Below are 23,366 nucleotides of genomic sequence, written 5' to 3' on the forward strand. Positions count from 1 at the left end.
CCCCCCACATGGGGGAAGGGCCCACGGAACTGCTTTCTAAAATTGCCTTAATAGAACAGACAAGCTCGGGCCCACGATGCTGGAATACTGATCCGAAGTGATTGCAGGCTGGCTTTTGCTTCACTCCAACGGGAAGCGGGGAGCAACCCTTTTCCATAATTGGGGCCTTTTCTAAAGAATTCCCTATCTCTCTCTTGCCTGTGTTGTAAATCCTGTCTATGCGTGAAAGGACCAAGGAATTCAACACTTCAAAGCTCATACTTGGGGTGAAAACCACCCGCTTTTTCAATATCCATAGGAATGCATGTATATATGGCTTGTTTCTTTTTCTTTTTATTAGCTAAGACTCCGTTTTAATACTTTCATTTAGAAACAGTATTTTTTTTTCAAGTCGGTAGTGATGATATTTCAGGAGATTTGAAATAAAGGACCCGTTTTAACCGCTTTGCGCACACGCACGCACACACAGAGGCAGACTGGAGGTCCGTCCGATACAGCCAAATTCTCTTTTAGGCTGGTTTCTGATGTGAGAGATTCCTAGTTTTAAGTTCCTCTATTTTCCATTCCCTCTACACAAACAACCGCCTATAATATTTCTTCTTTCTCTCTTTAACTCTAGGACCTCACTTCTGAGCTGTTTAATAAAGAAGGAACACCGGGTCTTAATTTTACAGCTTCAGAGAACAGGACTGCAGCTACCGAGGTATCAGTCAAGTTGATTAAAGAAGATCCTTTACTCGAGGGTATGTGCCCCTGAAATTACCTCGCTCTAAGCCTCTCGGGGAGCTGGGGGGAGCGGGAGGAAAGCGAGGGATTACTCTCTTTCCAGGATCCCCGGAGAAATGTGAATAGGTTGCAGAGGGGAAATGTCCTTTTCGTGTGTCCTCCCTCCCTCCCTCCCTCCCCTCACCCTCCTCGCCCGCTCGCGTGTGTCCGTCTGTCTGAAACGGATCCGTCTGTCGAAAATGGGCCTGGAACTCCCTCCTGTGTTGGGATTAGGTCTTGGGGGACCTGGGGTGGAGTTACGCTGCTCGCCTATTTTCATATTCATTAGAAATGGGAGGTTGCATAAGGAGCCCTGCTGAGCTTCAAGATATAAGAGCAACTTCGGGTTCCCCTTTTCAAGACAAGACAAATCAAAGGCTCGGAGGCAAAACAGCTCCCTGAGCTCCGAACGCCTTTCCCTCCCTCCCTCCTTCCTTCCCTCCCATCCTCTCCCTCCCTCCCCTGCTCACAGTCCGGCCTCTGTCTAGGGAAGAGGCTCTCAAGCAGCCTTAGATGATTATGGATTTTCTGAGCGAGAAGTTTGCCCTGAAGAGCCAGCCGAGCAAGAACAGTGACTTTTACATGGGAGCAGGAGGCACTTTGGAGCACGTTATGGAAACTTTGGACAATGAGTCCTTTTATAGCAAAACGTCAGGCACCAAATGCGTGCAGGCCTTCAACCCTCTGCAAAGGGCTGAGCATCATGTGAGGCTGGAGAGGACATCGCCCTGCCAGGACAACAACGGTGAGTCGCCGTCCCGCCGTTAGTCTCCCCGTGCCCTCCCTGCAGATGGAGAGGGCACGCCGGGCCTTCTCCCGCCCGCCCCGCGGAGACCCAAAACGCCTGCCCGGCCCCTGCTTGCGGGCACGCGAGGGGCAGTAGGAAATAATTATGGTAACGGTGATGATGGTGATGATGATGATGATGATGATAGCACCGGGAGAAGGCGACCGCCTCCTTCGAAGCGCTCCTTTCCTCCCCTCCCAAGGCGGGGGACGCGGAACGCGCAGCGCCGAGCACCCCGCCACAACCGGGGAGGCTGGCGGGGGACGGGACGGGACGGACACGGACAGACCGTCGGGACGGCTGCCGAGGGGGGGGGCTCGGCCCCGCTCCCCGTCCCGTTCCCCGTCCGGCCGCGGCGTTTTCACGCGGGGAACTGCCGGGAAAAGGCAGCGGCGGGTGTCGGACGTTCCGCTCCGGGGTGGGAAGGGGAGGTGGGTGGGTGAACCCCGGCTCCGTGGAAGAACCCCCCCTCTGCGAGGATGGCTGCGTGGGCTGTGGCTTTGGGTTTTGTTTTGTTTTTTTTTTCTCTGTTGTGTTAGTGAATAACGCGTGAGAGGGATTCTCCCGCTGACCGAAAACGACTTCGGTAATTCCAACGGCAGCCTCACACGCTATTTTCGCCTAGCTGATCGGCAAGGAGAACGGGGAATGTTTTCTTTTTGAAGCTTTTAAAATCATCCCCCTTACTCCAACAGGATGTAAATCACAGATAGAAAAAAAAAAAAATCAAAAAATATTTGCCTAGCAGAGTCGGAAAACATGGTTAAGATCAGCTGCAATAGCGAGACTAACAATATCTTACATTTTTTTACTTCATCTAGGCACTGAAGTACTTTTTTGAGAACATCCTTTTTGTGTGAAACAGTTTGTAAGGAACAATGATAGATTTCTGCAAGTGCGACTTAAAAAAACCTACAGAAAATTGATTTATACATTGAAGTTTTTCTTAATTAGCTCTTTTAATGTGTGCCTTGGGGGCTTTGGGGCATTTCCTATCTATGTATGTGTTGATAGTAAGTATTTAAAAATTGTGTTTGGTTAAAATCAGCTCAGACTGAAAGAAAAGAAATTACTGAGAATGTGAGAAAATCCCAAAGCAAGCTTCTCACCGTATGTTACATGCCATCTTTGTAGATTTTAATTTCATTAGAATTTTAAAATTTTTTTGCCTGTTTCTGAGGCGGGGGGGGGAGGGGGGGGGGGAAAGCCTTTTTGAATCCGGTAACGTATCGCATGACTTTTTCAGTGATGTGAGAAATGTAAAAATAGAAAAAATGGTAAATGTTTTCATTTCTTATTAAGAAGCTACAGAGGAATATTTCTTATCTCTACCACTCAGATTTTACCTAAAGACAAATAGTTCCTGCGATCCTTATACAAAGTATACGCAACGATCTCTTCTAATAAGTTAACATTTTGCAGAAACTCTCTGCATTTTGTAACCATAACAAACTTAATTGGAAACAATTCCACTTTACAAATCCAAGAGAAGGTATATGGAATCTCTTGAGTTTGTAAAGTGAAGTTCATTTTCGGTTTCATTTGCTGCTTGATTTGTCAGTTTACAGCTATTTTGTTTACTTTACAGTTATTTTGTATTTTCATAGAAATGGAGTTTTTTATATCTGCCTCCAAGTTTAAAGGCGCATTTGTCCACAGCTTTATGCCACTTATCTTACACAAAAATCTGTTTTGGGCTAAGAGTCCTTATCTGTGCAACCCTAGTTGAAGCTGATTTCATGGATTATTAACTACTTTAGTGGCAGAGTGAGAATATTCAAGTTCTCTCATGCAGCCTCCTTACACCAAAAGATTTCCGATTATATTTTCAGATACGATTCTCAGTTAAAATTCAATGTGACTTAGTACTTTTACTCTGTCTGTAGTTAATATTACAGATTCCTCTTCCGCGCTCTCGCGTAGAAATACGCAGCCAAACAGGATCGGGTTCCTTGGGAAACTGCTTTATGTGAAGTCTTGAACCTGAAGCCCCCCCTTAACCAGTTTTTTCCCTCCCCCACCTTGTGTACAGTGAACTATGGGATTACTAAAGTGGAAGGACAGCCTCTTCACACGGAGCTGAGCAGGCCCATGGACAATTGCAACAACCTCAGGATGTCTCCGGTGAAAGGGATGCAGGAGAAGGGGGAACTGGATGAACTGGGTGATAAGTGTGACAGCAACGTCTCCAGCAGTAAGAAGAGGAGACACAGAACAACGTTCACCAGTTTGCAGCTGGAGGAACTGGAGAAAGTATTCCAGAAAACTCACTACCCCGACGTCTATGTAAGAGAACAGCTAGCTCTGAGAACGGAGCTCACCGAGGCCAGAGTCCAGGTAGGAACCAAACTTCAGCATTTCCATCACAAGTTCTGCATTGTAGGAACTGGGAAACGACACTCTCGGGGATTGTACAAAAGCCCATAAAGCCAAAGTAAAAGGCTCGGTTTGCTTTCTTTCCTTGTGGATATGAGCTGTTATGCTGCAGTACTAAAATAACTTGTTGTTTTTTCAAATCGCTTGTGTTGCTGCTCTAGAAACTTGTTTAAAGGATGAGAAAACAACATCAATAGTAAAGCAGTCTTGATGTCTGGTAGTCCTTTTTTCCCGTCAGAATTCCAGGCAGGGAATACGTAAAGCGTTACACGTAAAGATCCCATTAAAGAAATGCGTTGCATGTAGTTTAGACTGATGACGATGCAGAACTCGGACGCGGAGGAGTCTGTGTGTGTTACGGCATGAAAAGTACAATCTAAAAAGTAATCAAATTCCTTGTTTCCACCCAAAGAGTACGCAGTGAAACTGCACATACGAAAATGTGTATAAATATATATATGTGTGTGTGCGTGTGTGTGTGTTTGTGTCTGTGTAGAGCAAGGACATAATCCTTTCGTCTCTGTTGTACGGAATGAGCTTAATAATCACAAAATTGGGAAGCACATTTGCTGGTTTTTAAACTTGCATTACCGATGGTTAATGTTATTCTAATTTTTGGAACGAAACAGACTGTTGACCACTTAGTGCAGTATTTGAGTATCTTAACTGCGTACAAAGTTGATTCATTCAGTATGTGCTCGTACAGTAATCTCAACAATATTTATGGCTTTGGATGCGCAATGGTGAGAAAAGAATCTAAATATCCAGGAAATGCAGCCCTTCCCCCATTTAGAGATCTTCCCTTAGAAAAGGGTGTGAGCTGCCTTTCGCAAGTTTATTCTATTTTTAGAGATCTTCCCCGTTCTGGTAATACTCAGCATTTCAATTTAGGGAATAGCAGTCCTGTCGATTCTTACAGACTGGGATTAATTTTTTTAATTTAGTGACTCGAATATGATAACAACTTCACAACTTGTAATTAAACACATACTAACACATGCGTATAAAGAAATAGACGTCAGTGCACATGCACACAGCTGAAATTAAACCAGGATCACTTTCAGAAACGAACTCAGCTAATTAACTTTATAAAGAAGTGTTCTTTTCATGTCTATTCAACCAGACAGCATTTTCACTGTTGTCATCGGAAAACAGGGTCCCAAATCGTGTGTCAGTTACATCGGTACGACATCGATGATGCCGACGGAATTTAGTTCAGTGGCTCTTAACTCTTCAGGCTCTGTGCAATCCCTCGCCCTCTGAGTTTGGTACAGTTTTTCAAGTATGAATTCCATTCATTACGATTTAGTCTTGACTTTAAAAAAAAGCTTGCGTAACGTTAAAACACTATGCTTACAGTTGCATAATCCTGGAATAATGAGAACTACTCCAAGAATAAATTAGAAGTCAGAACAGGGAGGGGAGAATTGTTCTAAAATATGTCAACCGGCTTTTTATCACACATTTTTCTAAGTTTTAGAAGCTTCGTATGGTAAAGGTATTAACATTAAGAAAGTAAATGTAAAAACATATATGTCTGCCCCAGACTTTCACAGAGTATCTATTTCTATTTTATTTAAACACGTTCTCCCCTTTCTTAAAAGATAACCGATCTTTGCAGTTCTCATACGCTAAATATGAAAGGAAATGGTGATCATTTTTATCCAGAGTAGCAACAGTATTCCATCACAAGATTAAGCAATTTAAAAGGCCTTACATCATTAGAGGCAGCATCTGGCAATTCAGGGATAACAAGCAGCAGATTTTTACATTGCTTTGTGGAGGCAAATGGTTACTTTATCTCTGCCAAGAGTCAGTTTCTAGTAAAGTGATGTAAACAGAAATATTTTGGGGGATTGTCAAAAGAAAAAATGTGTGCTTTTTTTCTTGTTTAGTTACTATAAATTCAAGCAAATTGTTTGATTTAGTTTAGCAGAGTGATCAGCTGGATACCTTACCCACATTTCCCTTCACCGCCATTTCATCAACATCCAATTTAATATTTGTCCTGCATACATGCAGAGAGCGCCAACCTGAACCTAATTTATCTAAGTTGTTCTCTTTCCTGCTGCATGTCAGTGAAGTAATTGGCACCCATTTTAAGGAGACTGTCAAGGTCTTTTTTCAATGAAAGAGCCTCATGACCACATTCCCTTAGCGTGTTCAGGAGATTTTTTTTTTCCCTTTTCTTTTCTTTTTGCTGAGCCTCGGGCATCATAAATAATACAAATTGACCCACAAGGTCCCTAACAATATATACTCAGCAGTTACATGCATGGGCCTTGCTTTGATTGCCGAGTACATTTTAAAAGATTGCACATACTAAATTTGCAACAAGTCCTTGGGAGTTAAAATGAGAAAAATTATGCCCGTGTTGCTTAAGCAGCATCAAAAGACATTTGAGTTCTCCAAAGAGCAAGGCAAAAAATGAATTATAAAACAAACAGCGTTATTTTAAATATCCCACCATCAGGGATCAGAAAATATCCCTCAAAATGGGATTCACAGGCAGTGTCTGTATAAAAAAAAAATAAAATAAATCTATTCATGTATGTATCTAACCAAATGGATTCACAATCCATTTAGCCAGAAGACTAATCAATGGCATTGTATCCATGTAAAAAAAAAAAAAAAAAAAAAAAAAGGTTCTGTTAGTAGCATGACTTCTATAAAAAGAGTCAGAATGAGTTTGCTCATAGCTGAACAATAAAGAGTTAGTTGGATAATATTACTTTTATAATGGAACAGTTACTTTTCTTAGCAATCCCTTTAATTCATCAGGATAAGTCTTAGCCAGTCCAAACTAAACTGTTTGAAAGAAAAATATTTTTTTGAAGACCACAGGACAATGACAGACATCAGTTACAGCAAGAAATGTGCATGTAATAGGTTTCGAGATAGCACCCGACACTCAAAATATTACAAAACAGTCCAAAGGTTATTTAAGCATAGAGAAAATAGCATTTAGTTGACAAGAAGGCATTGTTTCAGGTCTAAATTATTTCATAGTCTAAACGTAAAGTGCCATTCTTCAGTTTTCCATTGTCAGAAATAAGTATCACCTAACACAAATGTGAAAAAAAAGTCACAATGATTTTAAAACTGTCTGTGATCTCATGACTTTTTATTATCTTCCCGCTCTGTTAGTCTTCCTTATAGAAACCTTTTCTGCAGTGCAAACTACTGTCCTGGTGCCAGCTTTTCTTGCCTTTTCATTACTGCGCTTGATAAAGAGTAGGTACACCTCTAGGAGGCAGATCGTAGGTAGGCATGGCAAGTCAGTTGGCAATGTGAAATTAAGAGAAAGTTTCTTTACAATTTGATTTGCTGCTACTTGGTGATTTTCCTCTACAGAACTGACAGACTGATCTTTCCTCTGTTTTTTTTTTGTTGTTGTTTTTTTTTTTTTTGAGACACTAGAAACACTAGAAAGGAAACAATATGTGCTTTTAAAATGGCCAGAAATAACTTAAGCAGGTCTGACATTGAGAAGATTGAAACTGCAAGAAATTAATCCTCAGGCAGAGAACTTCCCTTTCTTAGATAAACAGAAATTTTCAAAGCTACTGTCCAAAATCTCTTGGCTTTTTCCTAAAACTCTTTGCACAGCATGTAATTGAGTTTACCTTGATGATTTTTTCCTCATATACTATAGGTTTGGTTCCAGAATCGAAGAGCAAAATGGAGGAAAAGAGAACGCTATGGTCAGATCCAGCAAGCTAAGAGCCATTTTGCTGCCACCTATGATATATCTGTTCTTCCAAGGACTGACAGCTACCCTCAGGTATGGTAAAGACCAAGTAGTACTTTGGTTCTACATTCACCTTCTCTTCCATCCTTAGGCACACATGAGCACAGAAGATGCACGGAGACTTTCCTGTGTTTAGCTTTCTGTGTTCTTTAGACACGTCCACAGGACCTGCCACTGTCAACAACAGTTCTGACACCCAGTATGAATAATTGACTCTTAAAATACAAGTATTTCTTAAACAACCGTCTTAGGAGCTGCAGAGTTTTGCATAGGTCATGTACTGAGAATGGCTGGCAATATGGTTGTGCAGCTAAGTGTTTTCTGCGCATAAAATTATGTGGGGGTTGGAAACACTTTTCGGTCCATACACAAATTCTGGATGAAGTCTAGACCCATTGAGATTGACAGGAATGTTGTAATTTTGACCACAATAAGGTCAGGATTTCCCTTCTGGGATATTTATATTCACAGGCACAACTGTTTTAACAGCTCTGGTCTTGCATGCTTTGGTAAGATGAGGCATAAACTATGTGATCTCTAGGCAACTTCCTTCTGATGCATTAAACATGCACCATTTATTTACGGACCATTGAATACAAGTAGTCTTCTACTAGCATGAAACCGTATTGTGGCCACGTAAAATCACATTTGAATGTATACGGCTAGGAGAGGGAGGCAGAGAAACGAAAAAGTTCTCTCAGACAGTAGTAGTTTAATTTATTTTTTTCTTTTCCAGTGGTCCATTAGTATATAGTAAGGTATACTGTTTAAAAGATCATAATCTTCTGTTTCTGTTCTCCAGTCCTTTGGTTTACTGCCTTGCTTCACTCTCTGCTATTGTTTTTCCGCTTGCTTGTTTTAGTACATTGAATACTTTTATTCTGAAGCCATTGTTTTTCACGTCTCTAGCTTCCCATTGCTTTTACCACAAAATTAAAAAAAAAAAAAAAAAAAAAAAGCACCATACAAAGCAAAAATCTTGTCTGGGTCCCTGTGGAAGAGTCCTTCCGCTGCTGGTGTCCTGGTGCTCTTCTAGTTCATCAGGTAGTAGGGTCTCTGCCAGCCTTAAGCATATACTCACATTCTATGTGGGCTTGCCTTGGTCATGCTCTACATTGGCTGAATGTGATTAGCTTAGGACCAGAGGCCTCGGGCCCGGGTGTCATCTACCCAGCTTAAAGTGTTTTACTCCTGAGGAGGTCGCATGTTGCTAGGTTCGGTGCCTGGGCAGGAGCTGGTTTGTGTTCCAGGCAGCTCAGAACACGGGCACAACCATTTCAGACCTGGTGGCACTTATAAGTCTATTTTATTTTATTTTCTTTTGTGCGTTAGCCCAGATTAAATCAGAAACCACTGCATGATACACTGTTTAAGTAGGAGGGGACAATACTTGCTTGAGACCTGCCTAGGTGAAGGTGTGCAAAAAGACCTTAAGCACCCCTAGGCAGATTCACGGACACAGATGCGCAGTCACTCACAGATCTCACTCAAGGTGTTCCAGTATCTTTTGGTACTGACTTATCTATAGCATCACAACACATGCTACAAGGAACAGTACTTAAGCTTTGGGCTTTCTATCCCTGACTCAATTATCTAGACTAAATTTTGTGTCTCCAAGCTCATCTTGTATTTTTGCTAGGACTTCATCTAGAAATTTTCCCAATTGACAGAAGTTTCATTTGCGTAAGTTAATGGAATAATGCAAGGCATTGGTAAGCACTTAAAGTGGTTGTCCTAAAATTAATGTAGGTAAAAAAGAAACACTTTTGAATTAGATGATAATATCAACCATAAAATTCCAAAACCAATGAAATATCTATTTTGTACCTTCAGATTGTTAAAAAGATGAGTGAATTCACTGCATTTCTATTTACATACTTGTTAAAAAACAGCTTTCCTAGGCTGACGATGCAGTTAACTAAGTTTCAGCCTGGCAAAATTTTCTATCATTAATTTATAAGTTCTTAAACCCAGGAGATTTGAAATGAAAATGTTGGTACCATAATCTTAAATAAAGCATCTCTAAAATGTGTAGAAGTATAAAATGTATACTCCTTCATAAACATATAGTACTCACCTATAAGCACAGACTAACACACTGCAGGTAAACAGGCACAGACACATAATTGAGTCTGGTCACCTGCACGAGAAAATTGTGTTGTACTATACTTTAGGAACAGGAGCAAGGAGCTCAACTAAGGTGCGAGTCCACCCTACGTTGGCTACTTCAGTTAAGTGCTTGCACGCGTGGTTTGGCTACATGAGAAAAACAAGGTAGCTTACTCCTCAGTGAAGAAGGTGGCTACATTGCTGTATACTGGAATACAAATAAGTGTCCAGATGGTTATTATGGAACGGTTAGTGCAAGTTCCTGTTCTTGCTAACCTCGTGGTAATTCTTCACAGTTTCACATTCTTAAATCCTCACCTTCAGTAAAACCATGTCTGTATCATATACATAATATTTCCAGTGAGAATGCTTGAGACAATGACAATCCGTATTAAAAACCACAATGACCACTAACATCACTACCTTCAAATCTTTTGAACTAGATGTCCATTTATAAGCGCCTCACTTATGGAAAATAAATTTAAGTACATGACTTGCTATATACTCATCAATCGATCCCACAGTTCATGCAGAAAGAGATATTTAAAATTGTTATCTGCATGTTTGGTTTTAGTGTTGTAGATTGATTCCCAGACAATTCCATTGTTTCGGTGTAGTTAATGCAAGAAAAGAAATCAAATACACATTTTTTCCTTTTCTTTTCCTTTTTTTCCCCCCTCCTTCCCCCTGCTCCTGCCCATGTACAAGCACTTTTTTGTGACACTGACATAAGTAAATATTAGACAAGCTTTGCCATACTTTTGAGTAAATAGTTTTTCTTGGGGTTGTGGAACACAGATCACTAGAGCTTATTTATGAAGCCTTTATTAACACGGGGGAAAACAGACCCTCTGTCGCTGGCAAAAACCATAGGATGAATGTTGAAAAAGGATGAAATCAAGCTGAGATATTTCCTGCTGTGTGGCAGAAGGAACAGGACCAAATGTGAATTTCTGGTGTGCATTATATGAATTTGCAGTCTGAAGATTCCTGTTTTGAGCCCCACCACAGATATGTTCACAAAACAGACATCCCACTTGCATTCCAGCAGAAACATCAGTCTCCGCTGCAGTCAATAGAGGGTGTGGAGACCCCTGCTTAGTCTCTTCATCAATTATCTTCATCAAGTACAAATTAAGAACATGATGCTGCTACATGTTGTGTATAAACCTGAAAGGTTTTTCTGTGCGGAAATGATCTTTTCAAATAAATTCAGATAGAAGGTTGGCTCTGAATCAGAGAATGGTTGGGGTTGGAAGGGACCTCTGGAGGTGGTCTGGTCCAACTCCCATTTCTATAACCCAGTCTAATTTTGCTATTAAATTACACAATTTAGGGTTGGGTGTTTTTTTTTCTAGATCTTACTCATTTGCTTTGCTAATTCAGCCTAACCTTAATTATTTTTACAGTATGTTGACTTTAGGTGTTGCTTATTGTGCAAAATAGTTGCTCGACTGGCTGCCAAGGAGTTCAGCATCTCCTGAACTGTCCAAATTCTGCACACATACATCTTCCATTAATTATACTGGCGACACCTGAATTGCAGAGGAGGACAGTTAGTACAACATTCCAGGACAATCATCTGTTATTCACATGTTTTTTCGAGGCTTTAACATTAAAAATGCCACAGCGTTGTTTCCACCGAGATGAAATATTTAACTTTTGACAAATTTATGCTGAAAATCAGATTTTTCTAGGAAGATGCTATATACAGTACTTTTTGTTCATTTTAGTAAAAGGTTTCAGTTTCATTAGTTTCAGTATTTAAGCTTCAAGTTCCTCTTGCAGATGCAACACATTGGGGTCTAAGTCATCTTAAGTGCACTCAGAAAACAATTCACTGGTTAAAACTCTTATCCCAGACACTTTGAACCTTATTAACTAGCAATATTCTGCTGATGGTATGGAAGCTAAGGGGCAGGATCCTAACATCAGTGGGAAAATGAATGCAGATTCACTTCATGGAGATAGTTACTTCAACTCATCTGAGTAAATGTTAGTAAACAAGCAGTACTTGATTGGGTCACCTAAACACAGTGTCTAGTGTTATTAAAGATGTTTTGGGATATCTGAGACACTGGTACCGTGCTGATGAACAGGACTTAAAAGAAGGATGCACCCTTCAGGGGAGGCAGTTGGTGGTCAGATAAATATTAGACATTTGTGTTTAGGAAACTTCATCAGAGGGCCTTTTATGCCGGAGATGGGTTCCCTTTAAAGTTGGTGAAAATCTGGTCAATTAAGTTTTCCCTTCCTAAAGCATAGGGTATAAAATAGGTAAGATGATCTCTAAAAATGTATTTTTTTCTCTGATGCCCAGTTCAGCTGCAAACATCTATAGTTGTCTTAGATGGATCTATATGTTATGTGCTGGGAGAGGAACAAGAAAAAAGTTGCTTAGCCTTGCTCTTCTCTTACCTTACTGGTCTTGACTATTTTTACTGTCCTATGCCGAGTGAGGAGGCTAATGTTACAAAGGGTACTTGACCTTGTCAGATTTAATGTTTAAGTATGAGGAGTGGCAAGGGACCAAAAAACCTGAGACAAAATTTCATTTTTATCTCCTCATTTACACACACGAGAGTGAAATTCGATCAAAAGCCTACAGTGTTATCACACAGCTTTCCCTGTATGAGTTAAATTTATAAAGACGTTGTCTTTATAAATGTAAGTGCGTCAATATGTAAATAAACATGAAACTGTTTCCTTGAAAAGCAGATATAAGGGGCAACATTCTTCCCCTGCCTAGGCTCTTTCCATACTTTTCATCTTTTCTTCTTGCTTGTTCTTTGAGTCTAGTCCATTTGTTGTCATTGTTCTACGTCCTTTTGAAAGGGTTTATCCTGTCACACCATTATACCTTCCCTCTTACTATCACATGTGAAATGGATTGTTTGCTTCTCTTATTTACTTGAAAATGCAGGCAAGAGTTGGATAGGACTGATTTTTTTTTTTTTTTTTTTTTTTTTTTGTGGAAGAACCCAGCCTAGTGCAGGTGGGAATCCTGAGGAGACAAAAGCCTTTCAAAGGTATGGGAACTGGAGTGATACAGAAGGTGTAGAAAGAAGGTTGAAATCTCAAAAATAGAAGGAAGAGGCTGAAGTTTACATTCCATCCACCAGACTGATAAATCAAATTAAATACGTTGAACAGCATGGTATCACATGATTTGTTTTGGCAATCAAAGAGTGTAGAAGTGGTATCAGTATACATGTGTTATGTACTAAGCCCTTGGATCATCATTACAGTTCTGCTCTAGCCTTAGTACATATGGGTAATTCTCATTAGCAATAATCAAAGTTACATGCTCCAATTAAATCTTTCATATGGCATATATTAGACACCACATGTTATATGACTTAAAAATTCTTTTAACTGTAGTAGACATATAAATGACAGTTAATCACAATAGTTCATTAAGGCTATGGGTACACTGATTAAGTAGGAGTAGATGTGGTAGACATATCTGAGCTAGCTTCAAAGAAGTTTTGTCATCTACTCATGCTGTCTAGCTGTGACAGCACGGAGCTCAGGCTGGGCCACCACCTGGATGGTATGTTGCTTGCTGCATATGTGCTGACTCTTGCACTGCTGTGGCTGATCCTCCAAGAGTAACACTTCTAATCTTTTTGGGTGGTGTCTGTTCCACACAAAGTAGTTTGTGCGCCGCGCTTTTATTTTTTCTTGGTTCTAAACCATCACTGCATGTGGTCCTCCTTGCAGTTGCAACATTCGGTTTGTTGCCTTTTTTTTTTATGAAACGTGTATTTCTTTAAGTGTGTGAGTGACTTTAGCTGGGGCTTAATTATAAGGCAAACCCATTGTTTTCTGAGATAGAAACTTCTTTTTAATATTATTTTTCAAAGTATCAAATTTTGTCATTAACTGTATCATAGACATGAAATATAATTACTTCTTATCATAACTGGCCCTGAGACTGCAGCAGGGAGAACTTACAATTTATCTACAAAACATCCCGCCCAAGAATGAAAGCTTGATGACTTCTCAAATCCTGCATTTTTTTTGCACCTTAGCAAACTTGTTAAGCATGGAATCAAATGAAGAGATTTTTACTTTGTTCACCATATGTAAGGCCTAAATGTGGACGGAACGGGTCTATCACCTATTCCAGAGCTGTGGCATTAAGCCTCTTGCTACCAAGGGCGAACGTGCACCATAGCTGAACATGGTGTGCTGCAGCTCTCTCGTACGTACCTGAACCCGATACAGTACAGATGACCTTCACGTGTTCATTAGGTCCAACAGCTCCTATAAAATGATCACAAATTACACCAAGAAGTATTCCGTCTAGATATAAAGGAAAAAATACAATGAGAGTGGTAAAGCCTTGGAACAAGTTGCTCACAGAAGTTACTGAAACTCTGTAGCTGGAGCTACTCAAAACTTGGCCGGATAGGGCTTGAGTAACCTGATCTAAATTCAAAGTTAGCTGTGAGCAAGCATTTGGAATAATAATCCCAGAGGTCCTTTTCAGTTTAAATTGTTCTGAGAAGCTATGAATCCGCAACCTCGGGAGGTACAGGCAAACCTCTGCCGATACCTTGGATGTTCTTAAGAGGCCCCCAGAAAAAAAAGTACTGTGGCGAGTGACAGAGCAAATTAATTGTGCTGATGGACTAGGAACAGCCTACAGATCACGAGTTGTAAACTAGCAGCTCTTGCATTTAATCTGCCTAAAATAGCTCCTTGTGCAAGCACAGGTTTCATGTTTTCTGGCAGTGGAAGGATTGTTGCTTCACACAAAGAGAGGAGTGACAAAAATGTAGCAAACCAGTCTCTTTGACATTCACGTGCTTTCTATAATTACGTCAATTCTGAACTGTTCAGTTAGTGCCACTGTTGTCTGCTTTGCAACGCCCAGGAACATCCTGAAAACAGAGTCAATGTGTGGTTTCTAATCACCTACTAAAGTAATTATAAAAATAACGTAACATATATTATGTAATAACAACAACAATAACTTATTACTTCATATCTAGAGATCTTAAAAGAGATTAACATTGTGTTTCCCCTGTGAAGCACTAAACCGCACATCCACTCAGATAGAAGCTGTGTCTCTCCAGCCTGGGGGGGCAGGTGACTCAAATAGCATCAGTCGAGACATTTGGTGATGGGAGGACCAAAGCTGGGTAAGTGATAGTAAAAGTCTCAGAAAATTTGGAAAATTTGGAGATTTGAGTTTATGTGGTTTCTCTAGGTGCTGGGTAAGGAGGCTGAAGCTCCAGGAGCTTGACATTTTAACAGAAAGCAAGCAGTGACACCAAGTGGGATGACCAATTACCTTAGCTAATTTTCCCCTGCAGTGTCAAGCAGAAGGTCATACGCTTAGGAAATGATATCATAACCATGTTAACAACCATAACTCTCCAGTTATGTTCTTGTCACAGCTATGAAATCCTATTTCGTTTTTCTATCGGGAAGGGGGTGTGTGTGTGTGTGCGCGCGTGTGTGTATAAAACATACAGTAGGTAAATATATTGAAGGGCTCTGGTAATTTCATGGTAACCACAAGAGCAAAGCTCAAGTTGTTTGTGATGTTAACAGAAACCAGAGATGTGCTGTATGTATAGCCTCATTCACAGCCTCTGAATTGCCTTTTATATAGTTCATGGATCACACAAGAGTTTAAGAGGAAAAATATTTTCTTTAAATTCATGTACATAATGTCCCTTTTCCTTCCAACATACCAGAAGAAGGTCTGATAATTTTGATGTATTGTAAAACATTATTTATTTTTAATACAGGAATACCTTCTGCACCTAAATTTCACTACAAGATATTTATGTTGTAAATCTTTGCTAAGAAATGAAAATCTAATCTCAAAAGTGAAGTCACTCAACCAACTAAAATGAATAGAAAATTGATATGACTGAAACATTCTTTTGAAAAACATAACTGCCTCATGAGAGAAGACATAAAGCTTTCCTAGCATCTTGTGGCATTTCTGAAGTGAAGTTTACTAATTTGGATTCCTTCCTCTAAGGACGAAACCTAGGGCACCCCTTTGAAAGTTTTAGGAATGAATAGCTTGTTCACATATTTCTTTAAGAAGACATTGGTATATTTTAGGATTTGCAGCTGAATTCTTTTCTCATTTACACCTGTGCAGTCTCACTGAAGTTAAATTGAAAGAGATTTGTCTAGGATAAAAATATCTGGAAAATTGGTGGTACTAAACTTAGTTTACTGCACACCAAGCTGCTAGAAATATGGAAGGAAAGAGTGATTTTGTGATACCTCCAGACCACATAGGTTATTGGGCACTTTCAAACTGAGCCTCTGAACCTTTTGAAGGCTTCACATCATGACTATTAGAGCCAAATTCGTACGTGTTCCTATTTAAACAGTTTTTTTGGGGAAAATCCTTCCCATAATTATATCTGTGCAGCCTGGCAGACTGCAGCATTTGCCTTAGTGTTTCTTGGAAAGAAGTCTTAGCAAGTCAGATAAACGAGACTTTGTCACATGTGAATTAGCCTTGGAGATGATGAGCTCCTCCAGAAGTAGCTCCTGTATTAGATGCTGCATAGATGAACCAGTCTGTCCCTGGGCAAATTCATCCTGTTGTGAAGGTTCTGAGACTAACCATTTGGCCTGGAAATACCATCAAAAAGGATGGGGTTCTGTATGCGTGTGTTTGAAATTTTTAGTTTTCCGGATTCTGTTTTAGCTGTATCAGCTCCCTGTTTTAATTCAGTGAAGAGTTATATCAGCAAAAGAAACTGAAATGGAACAGTGTGGGAATAGGAATGGGTGACTTGTTCTGTAGGAAGAAAGGGAAAGAAAACCCCAACAGTTGCTTACTCTGTCACTGCTACTGCAAGAAACATACATGTAACCATGAAATACAATGAAGTACAATTAAAAGTTTCTAATGTTCCTGAACAAAAAAACCCCAATGATCTTTGTATGGATGAGCGGGTTTCTGATTTTCCCAGTTCAGGATTAAGACAGAATGTGTGCAGCTTGGGCTTTCAAGCAAAGTGGAGATATTCCCTGGATCTTATAGGCTTTCAGCCGCTATCTTCTTTCCTACTCTCACGTGCTACGCGGCTCCAAACTCATCGAGTCTGAGAAGGCAGTAAGCCTTGTGAGTCTTAGTGGATGACTCCCCAGTTGCTGCATACTTAACTACCACCTTCCAGCTCTTTCAGGGTCCCTTGTTTCCTTCATGGCATATTCTGTAAATCTGTACTAGGCTCTGAGAAACCTTCCAGGCAATAGGACACTCAGGAATCCCTGAATCCTGAGCTGTAAGAGATGTACTGCTCTCTTTGGGAACGTTCCGCGTGGTTGAAAGCAACAAACTCGTAAGCAAGACAGCGGTTCACATAGGTCCAGATAAGATACATCCTTTAATTCCTAGAAAAACCACCTGTTCTCTGAAGAGCAAAACCAAGTTTGTCTAATTTTAAATGAAAACTGGCTCAGGTGGGTTAATTAAGGAGTAATAAAGCAGCTGAGTGAGGATCATGTCAAGCTGCAGAGGGTCTCCCATGGGGTGACATTTGAAAGACTTCTAAAAACTGAAGGGAGGAGGGCAGGATGGGAACCAGAAAGTTCTGAAACTCTCACTAGAGTCTCTTTCCTCCTGTAGATCTCAGGAGGCCCACCAGAAGGAGGAAAAATCCTCGATATCCTTCCCCAGACACCTTATTCACTTCATTACCTCTCAGCAGACCACCTAAGATCTGCAGGAGCAGATGCCTGAGGTGTGCCCAGCTGGGTGCGTGTGCGTGGGAAGGCAACCCACGCGCGTGGGTGTGGAAGTCTGTGTAAGCCTGTACGTACGCACGTCTGCGTGAACAAGGAGTTGGGCAGACCAAGAGTTTGGGGAGACGCGCTGCTACCGTGACTTTTCCCCAGCCTTCTGCGGGAAACCAAAATGGAGCATTTACTGGTTCTTTTTCGCTGCTGGAATTGCCAAGGAGGCCGAATTAGTTTGTCAGCTCCTGGTGATTCCTGCTAATACAACTGTTCAAAATGTTAACTTTTCAAAGAAGACTCTCTCCCCTCCTTGCTATCTGCACTAGATCTCAGCTAGATGAGTTCGGTGAACTCATAATTTATCTCTTTAGCTTGGTGGCGGTTTGGTGGGTATGTGTTGTTGCAAAGTTAATAGGACAATGGGAAAAAAACAACTCGGCTTTAGAAACATGTTTTTATTCTCTGTGTGTGTATGTATGTCTGTCATAATTCATTACTTCCCCTGACCTCTACTTTGGCAGAAACAAAATCACTCAGCTAGAGAGATAACCTACATATCTTAAAGCCAAAATTCCTTTGTCTATGGATTTGGAACGTGAAAGCAAAATTAAGTTTGAAGTGGGAATTCACTTTATAGTGCTAACCGAAGAGTAATTGCAATTATACATATAGCAGAGAACAAAGACATGTGGGCTCAATCCCAGCGCATCACAGCAATGATATACTGAACAGAGAACAGATTTTTAGGATGAAGACAAATTTAGCAAAGTAAAACCAAAAGAAAAGGGTATAGTTACTGGCTGAGAAGTTCTGTACTGTGAATGAGGGCTACAAATGTCTTGTATCGTATCTGTACATTTAAAAAAAAAAATCATCATCCAGGAAAGAGTTAGAAGTGGAGAAGAAATATAAAGCAGTATATTGTATAACGGTGAGTGCAAGTGAGAAGTGACCGAGGAAGCTAGAGCCTGTCAGAAATTATATCCATATAGTACTGATAGATACAGAGTAGAGAGTTTAAACAGACAGAAGGACAGCTGCTGAGTGTGAAATTTGGTTGAAGCAAAGTGAATAGAGGAGGGATGAAAGAATGCACAGTCTGAGATAATGACAGGAGCTGACTTGTGCTAGGCCTTGAAAATCTTTCCATCTGTTCATCTAGTAACAAAGGAGTGAAAAATACCTATCCATAAATAGCATCTATAGATAGACGATAGGGGAAGGCCTGAGACTCAGAATGAAGCTTTAAGTGACTGCCAAGTATAGAAGGCATTACACATCAAAGCTTGAATACGTGGTTACTCCAGATCTTCAGCAGACATTGCTGGTAACCACAAAGTTTGTGTCCTAGTCTGTCATGCAACGTTTTCCAGGGACGCACAGTGCAGCCAGTTAAGACAGAGCTGAAACAGAAATGCCTCCAAGTATCATTTTGTCTAAAAACATCACCAAAAGAAATTTTATCTTAAGACCATCTTTGAAACAACTTTAGGAAAAATCTCTTGAATGTATTATCAACCATGCCTGTATTTTATGGATTCATTTGCTTTAAAGTAATTATGCAAGGCTTCTCAATATTTAATTTTGCAAATACTTGCTGGGCTCTGCCGCTTGAGAAATCCTGGTTTGTTTTGTTCACCCTTTTATACTGTTTCCTACCGTTACAGTAAGAAAGAATTCTGGTGAGGAGAAGCTTTTATGGTGAAAACAGCTATGATATTGTCCACTCTTTTGACACCTTTTCTTTGAAGTCGGTTGTGCGCTTCCACTAATTTTACTGACTGGCTGGGCTGATGGCATCCTGAGGTTCAATGGTAGACACTCAGGAGAGAACCACAGAGCAAATGGATGACAGAGCACGGAATATGATTCAGCAGCCCTTGCTCTTAAGTGAATGATCCAGTATTTTGACTCATGTTAATGTCTTCACGGTATTTTCTAACAGGATTGCAGAGAACTAGTTAAGTACTTGCTGCTTGTTTCAGAGGAGAAGTAATAATGGATGCGTTAAATAAAGCAAACCAAGCATTGCAGAAAACAAAAGATGAACTATTTAAATTTAATCTTATTCATTTTATATGTTCCAGATTCAGAACAATCTGTGGGCAGGGAACGCGGCTAGCGGTTCTGTGGTTACCTCCTGCATGCTGCCACGAGACACGTCCTCCTGTATGACACCTTATTCCCATTCACCGCGGACAGATTCTGGCTACACAGGCTTTTCAAACCACCAGAATCAGTTCAGCCACGTGCCCCTCAATAATTTTTTCACTGACTCTTTACTTTCTGGGGCAACCAATGGACATGCTTTTGAAACCAAGCCGGAGTTTGAAAGGAGGTCCTCCAGCATTGCAGTTCTACGGATGAAAGCCAAAGAGCATGCTGCCAATATTTCCTGGGCCATGTAATATAGCAGTACCCTTTCTTCATTTCCTTTTTTTTTTTTTTTCAAATAGCAAACTGAAAACATTTTTATTTCCCATATTTAAAGGACACAACAATAAGCTGCTGTGTGTGGAATGCTAGAAATCACAATATACACGATGTCTGCTTAAAAAAAATGCAATATAATATTTAACAATAAAACAAGAATAAACCAAATAGATTTACCATGCATCGAGCTCAACAAGCCCTCTTTGTTTTGGTTTTTATATAGAAATATGTCTTGTTGTACCGGTTGATGAAATATGATTATAGAACCCACAAAAAAGAATAAAACTATTAAGCAAATATGTCTACTCCATTGGTTTTTAGCAGTCCTGTATACAAAATTAATGCTTCACAAATGAATACTTCAAAAGGGAACAACTCTGTAAAGGAAAATAAATTTATTAGATGGAAACCATGAAGTAAATCTCTAAGCACACCACGCAGAGAAGGAAATATACGATTGTGCACGTTGTAGGTGGAATTTGTAGACCTAAGTCTCTCAGCACTGTGCTGCTGCTCTGAGCCAGCTCTGCTGTTTTGCTGACTGCGTGTCGAGCTCGTTGGAGTTACATCAATGCACAACTAATGTAATGAGAATAGAAGGTACTCCTTTATTTTATGGACCTGAGTGTATTCATGTTAAAGACAATGAGATTCTTTTGCCAAACATATCACTAAAAGCAGGATCATGGTGTTTAATAGAGTTTTCAAAGAGGTGCACAGTTTATGTAAGTCAAGTAGTGTTTAAATGAAATCTTTAAAGTTGCAGATAGGTTATTGTGAAACTTAGGTGACTAGAAGAGAGCATGGAATAGTACTGTGACACTTTCAACAGAATCCGGATTTAGAAAAAAACCCACAACAGCAGCACAGTCTTACTTCCACTCCAGTCAGTCTTACTAACTGGTTTTTGTTATGCTATGGTCAAATTGAAAAGAAAAAAGTCCAACAAGGCTTGCCAGTTTCGGTCTGTAACTGATCTCAAGATGTTGTAAGAGTACATTTCATTTAGTTTTAGTTACAGTTTGTTGACACTTTGCTAATTTGTTTTGGTGTTTTTCAGAGTGTAAGACTGGTTTGCTCCCTTTAAAGTCGACAAGAAAAATCTTTTCTCCTGCAGTGGCAGCAGGATTTGGCCCTCAGCTCCCAGCCTATCACAAAGGAATTAAAATGTCAGCAGACTTTCTGACATTTCTGGTGGAAAAAAAAATAGAGGAGAAGAAAAATACTTTACATCTGGAGAATTGCTATCTGCTTTGATTTACTTCTCCTCCCTTTCCCCTGTCACATTCCAAGCTCCTTCAGATGAGTGAAATGTCAGCCTCTTTGAAAGCAACAGTCAGTCTCTCAGGTTCATAAAGGCAAAGTAAATTAATTGAAATAAAGAAGGACTTGCATGGCTGTGATTAGAACAGGATACAACTCTCTGGGCACCCCCTGCTCCTTCTTGCTTTTCTCTCTGGCCATTAGTGAGGAACAGAGGGCGGGCGGGGGAGAAGGGAAGATCGGGGACGCACGTTTCATCGCAGCAACGGCAGAACTACCAGTACTCACACAGCCAAACTCCCAGGAACCCCCAAATTGTCTCTGCTCCCACCCAGGAGGCTAAACTTGAAAACAAAAATAGGAGATCCATTCGGTAATCTTTCAGTGGGATAAACAAACTTAACTTTGAAACCATTCGGATCAGTTGACGACGGGAATTTTACAGCAGATTCTTACACGGCTGATTGAAAGGAAGGTTGTCCTGTTTGCCACCAGTAATAAACTCAAAGTTTAACACATACGTATACTCCAATTTGTGGTTTCCTAATTTTATTGTTCTTCTAAAAATGAACTTCAACTTTGGCCTGAGGAACTGGGACAGAGTATTCTGGCTAGAATTCATCTTTCCCTTTTTCATGGTCTGTTTAGACAGCAGTAAAATGAGCCTTATGATTTAAAGCAAAAAAATAATTTTATTAGTACAGGTAAAGATACTAGTTTTTTATAGACACTTGTGCCACGTGCAGAAGGATGAAAGTGGTGGAAATACAAGGGCTTTTTAGCAGGTCAAACTGTTTCCAGTTCTAAAATGTGTTTTTCTTATTTTCTTCTTCTTCTTCAGTTTCAACATAATCATTTTTTGAGTTATAGTATTTAGAACATGTCAGTGTGATTTCCAGATAATTTTTATTAAAGCCTCATTAGTGGGTAAAGAAGCAAAAGCTTAGCTGGCAAACTTCAAGCCGTTTTTATTGTTGCCTCTCTTTCAGTTTTCTTATTTATTTTGATAGCAGAATTTGCTATTATTGTCTTCTGAAATCCAGAAAAAAGATCATTTTTACAGGGCTTCTTATGTCAAGAGTAAGTGAAACAATTCCTAGGAATTTATTGCAGTGACAGAATACTTGGGGAGAATAAACATCCATTTTCAAAACATTACAACATTTTTATATGCTTGAAGCCTTCAAAATCAAAGGGGGAAATAAAAGACTATGTCATCTTCCTGCTGATTTTAATTAAGTGAAAGGGATACAATTCTAATTAATTCTTCATCCTCAATTTTAGCAATGGAAATTACTTGTTGCATGTTGCTAGCATAACTTTACGCATTAGACAAGCAGGTATTCAACCCTTCATTAAACCTGAGGTGTGATAAGTTGCAGGCCTGCGTTAAGCTTGTCATGCTCTTGCATCAGCCTCGTCTCAAAGAATGAATGATAGTCTGTTGGTTGCAGCGTTTCATTTAGCTAATGAAAAAGTATCTTCGTGTTAGATGTCAAGTACTACAACAGGGTCACATTCTGCCACTTTTATTTAGTCGTGCTTTACTCCATGAGTAGACGCATTGATGGGAGTGAGACTACTCACATAGGCCAAATTGTGAATCACTTGTAAATGTTTATTCACAATGGCCCCATTCATGCAAAGAGCCGCTCAGCACAACATGAGTAATCGGTTCATAATCAGGCCCAGCTTAAGGTACTATTCAGCTCCCGTAAGGATGGCAGAATCTGGCCCACGCTGGCTTAAGGCCAGACTCAGACTTTTTCAACCAGGATGAGTAGCTCCTTATTCCACAAATAGTGCAAATAGAGCCAACAGAGCTATTTGTAGGGTTCCCTTTTTATAAGAAAATTCTGGAAAAGAGGCATTTCGGTATATGCAAATAATTTGAGTAAGTTTCTTCTCAAGGTAAAGGGGTTTATTTTCCACTGGACTGTACTCCCACATTTGACAGGACTCGTGTTTTGTGCTTTGATTTTATCCGCTTAATGATTTCTTAGCATGAGCAACTAATCTTTTCGCTGCTTCTTCAACATGTGGCAAATGCACTAAAAACAAAAGGAGGTGATTTACATAGCCTTCCTGCCAAGTACTTTAACTAATGTTTGAGATATGTGATCATCATGCAATGCTGAGAAGTAAATTTATAGA

General features: G+C 40.1%; 1 protein-coding gene across 1 annotated transcript; it reads left to right on the forward strand.

Annotated features, from left to right (window-relative positions):
• Window positions 1-1,278: 1,278 nt before the first annotated feature.
• On the forward strand, window positions 1,279-19,924 carry ALX1 (ALX homeobox 1). The gene is made up of 4 exons (XM_049792276.1): window positions 1,279-1,510; window positions 3,585-3,889; window positions 7,584-7,712; window positions 19,604-19,924. The coding sequence occupies exons 1-4, from the start codon at window positions 1,279-1,281 to the stop codon at window positions 19,922-19,924; spliced, it is 987 nt and encodes a 328-aa protein (XP_049648233.1).
• Window positions 19,925-23,366: the final 3,442 nt, after the last annotated feature.

The sequence above is a fragment of the Accipiter gentilis genome, chromosome 34 (assembly GCF_929443795.1).
Source record: "Accipiter gentilis chromosome 34, bAccGen1.1, whole genome shotgun sequence".
Lineage (NCBI taxonomy): Eukaryota > Metazoa > Chordata > Aves > Accipitriformes > Accipitridae > Astur > Astur gentilis.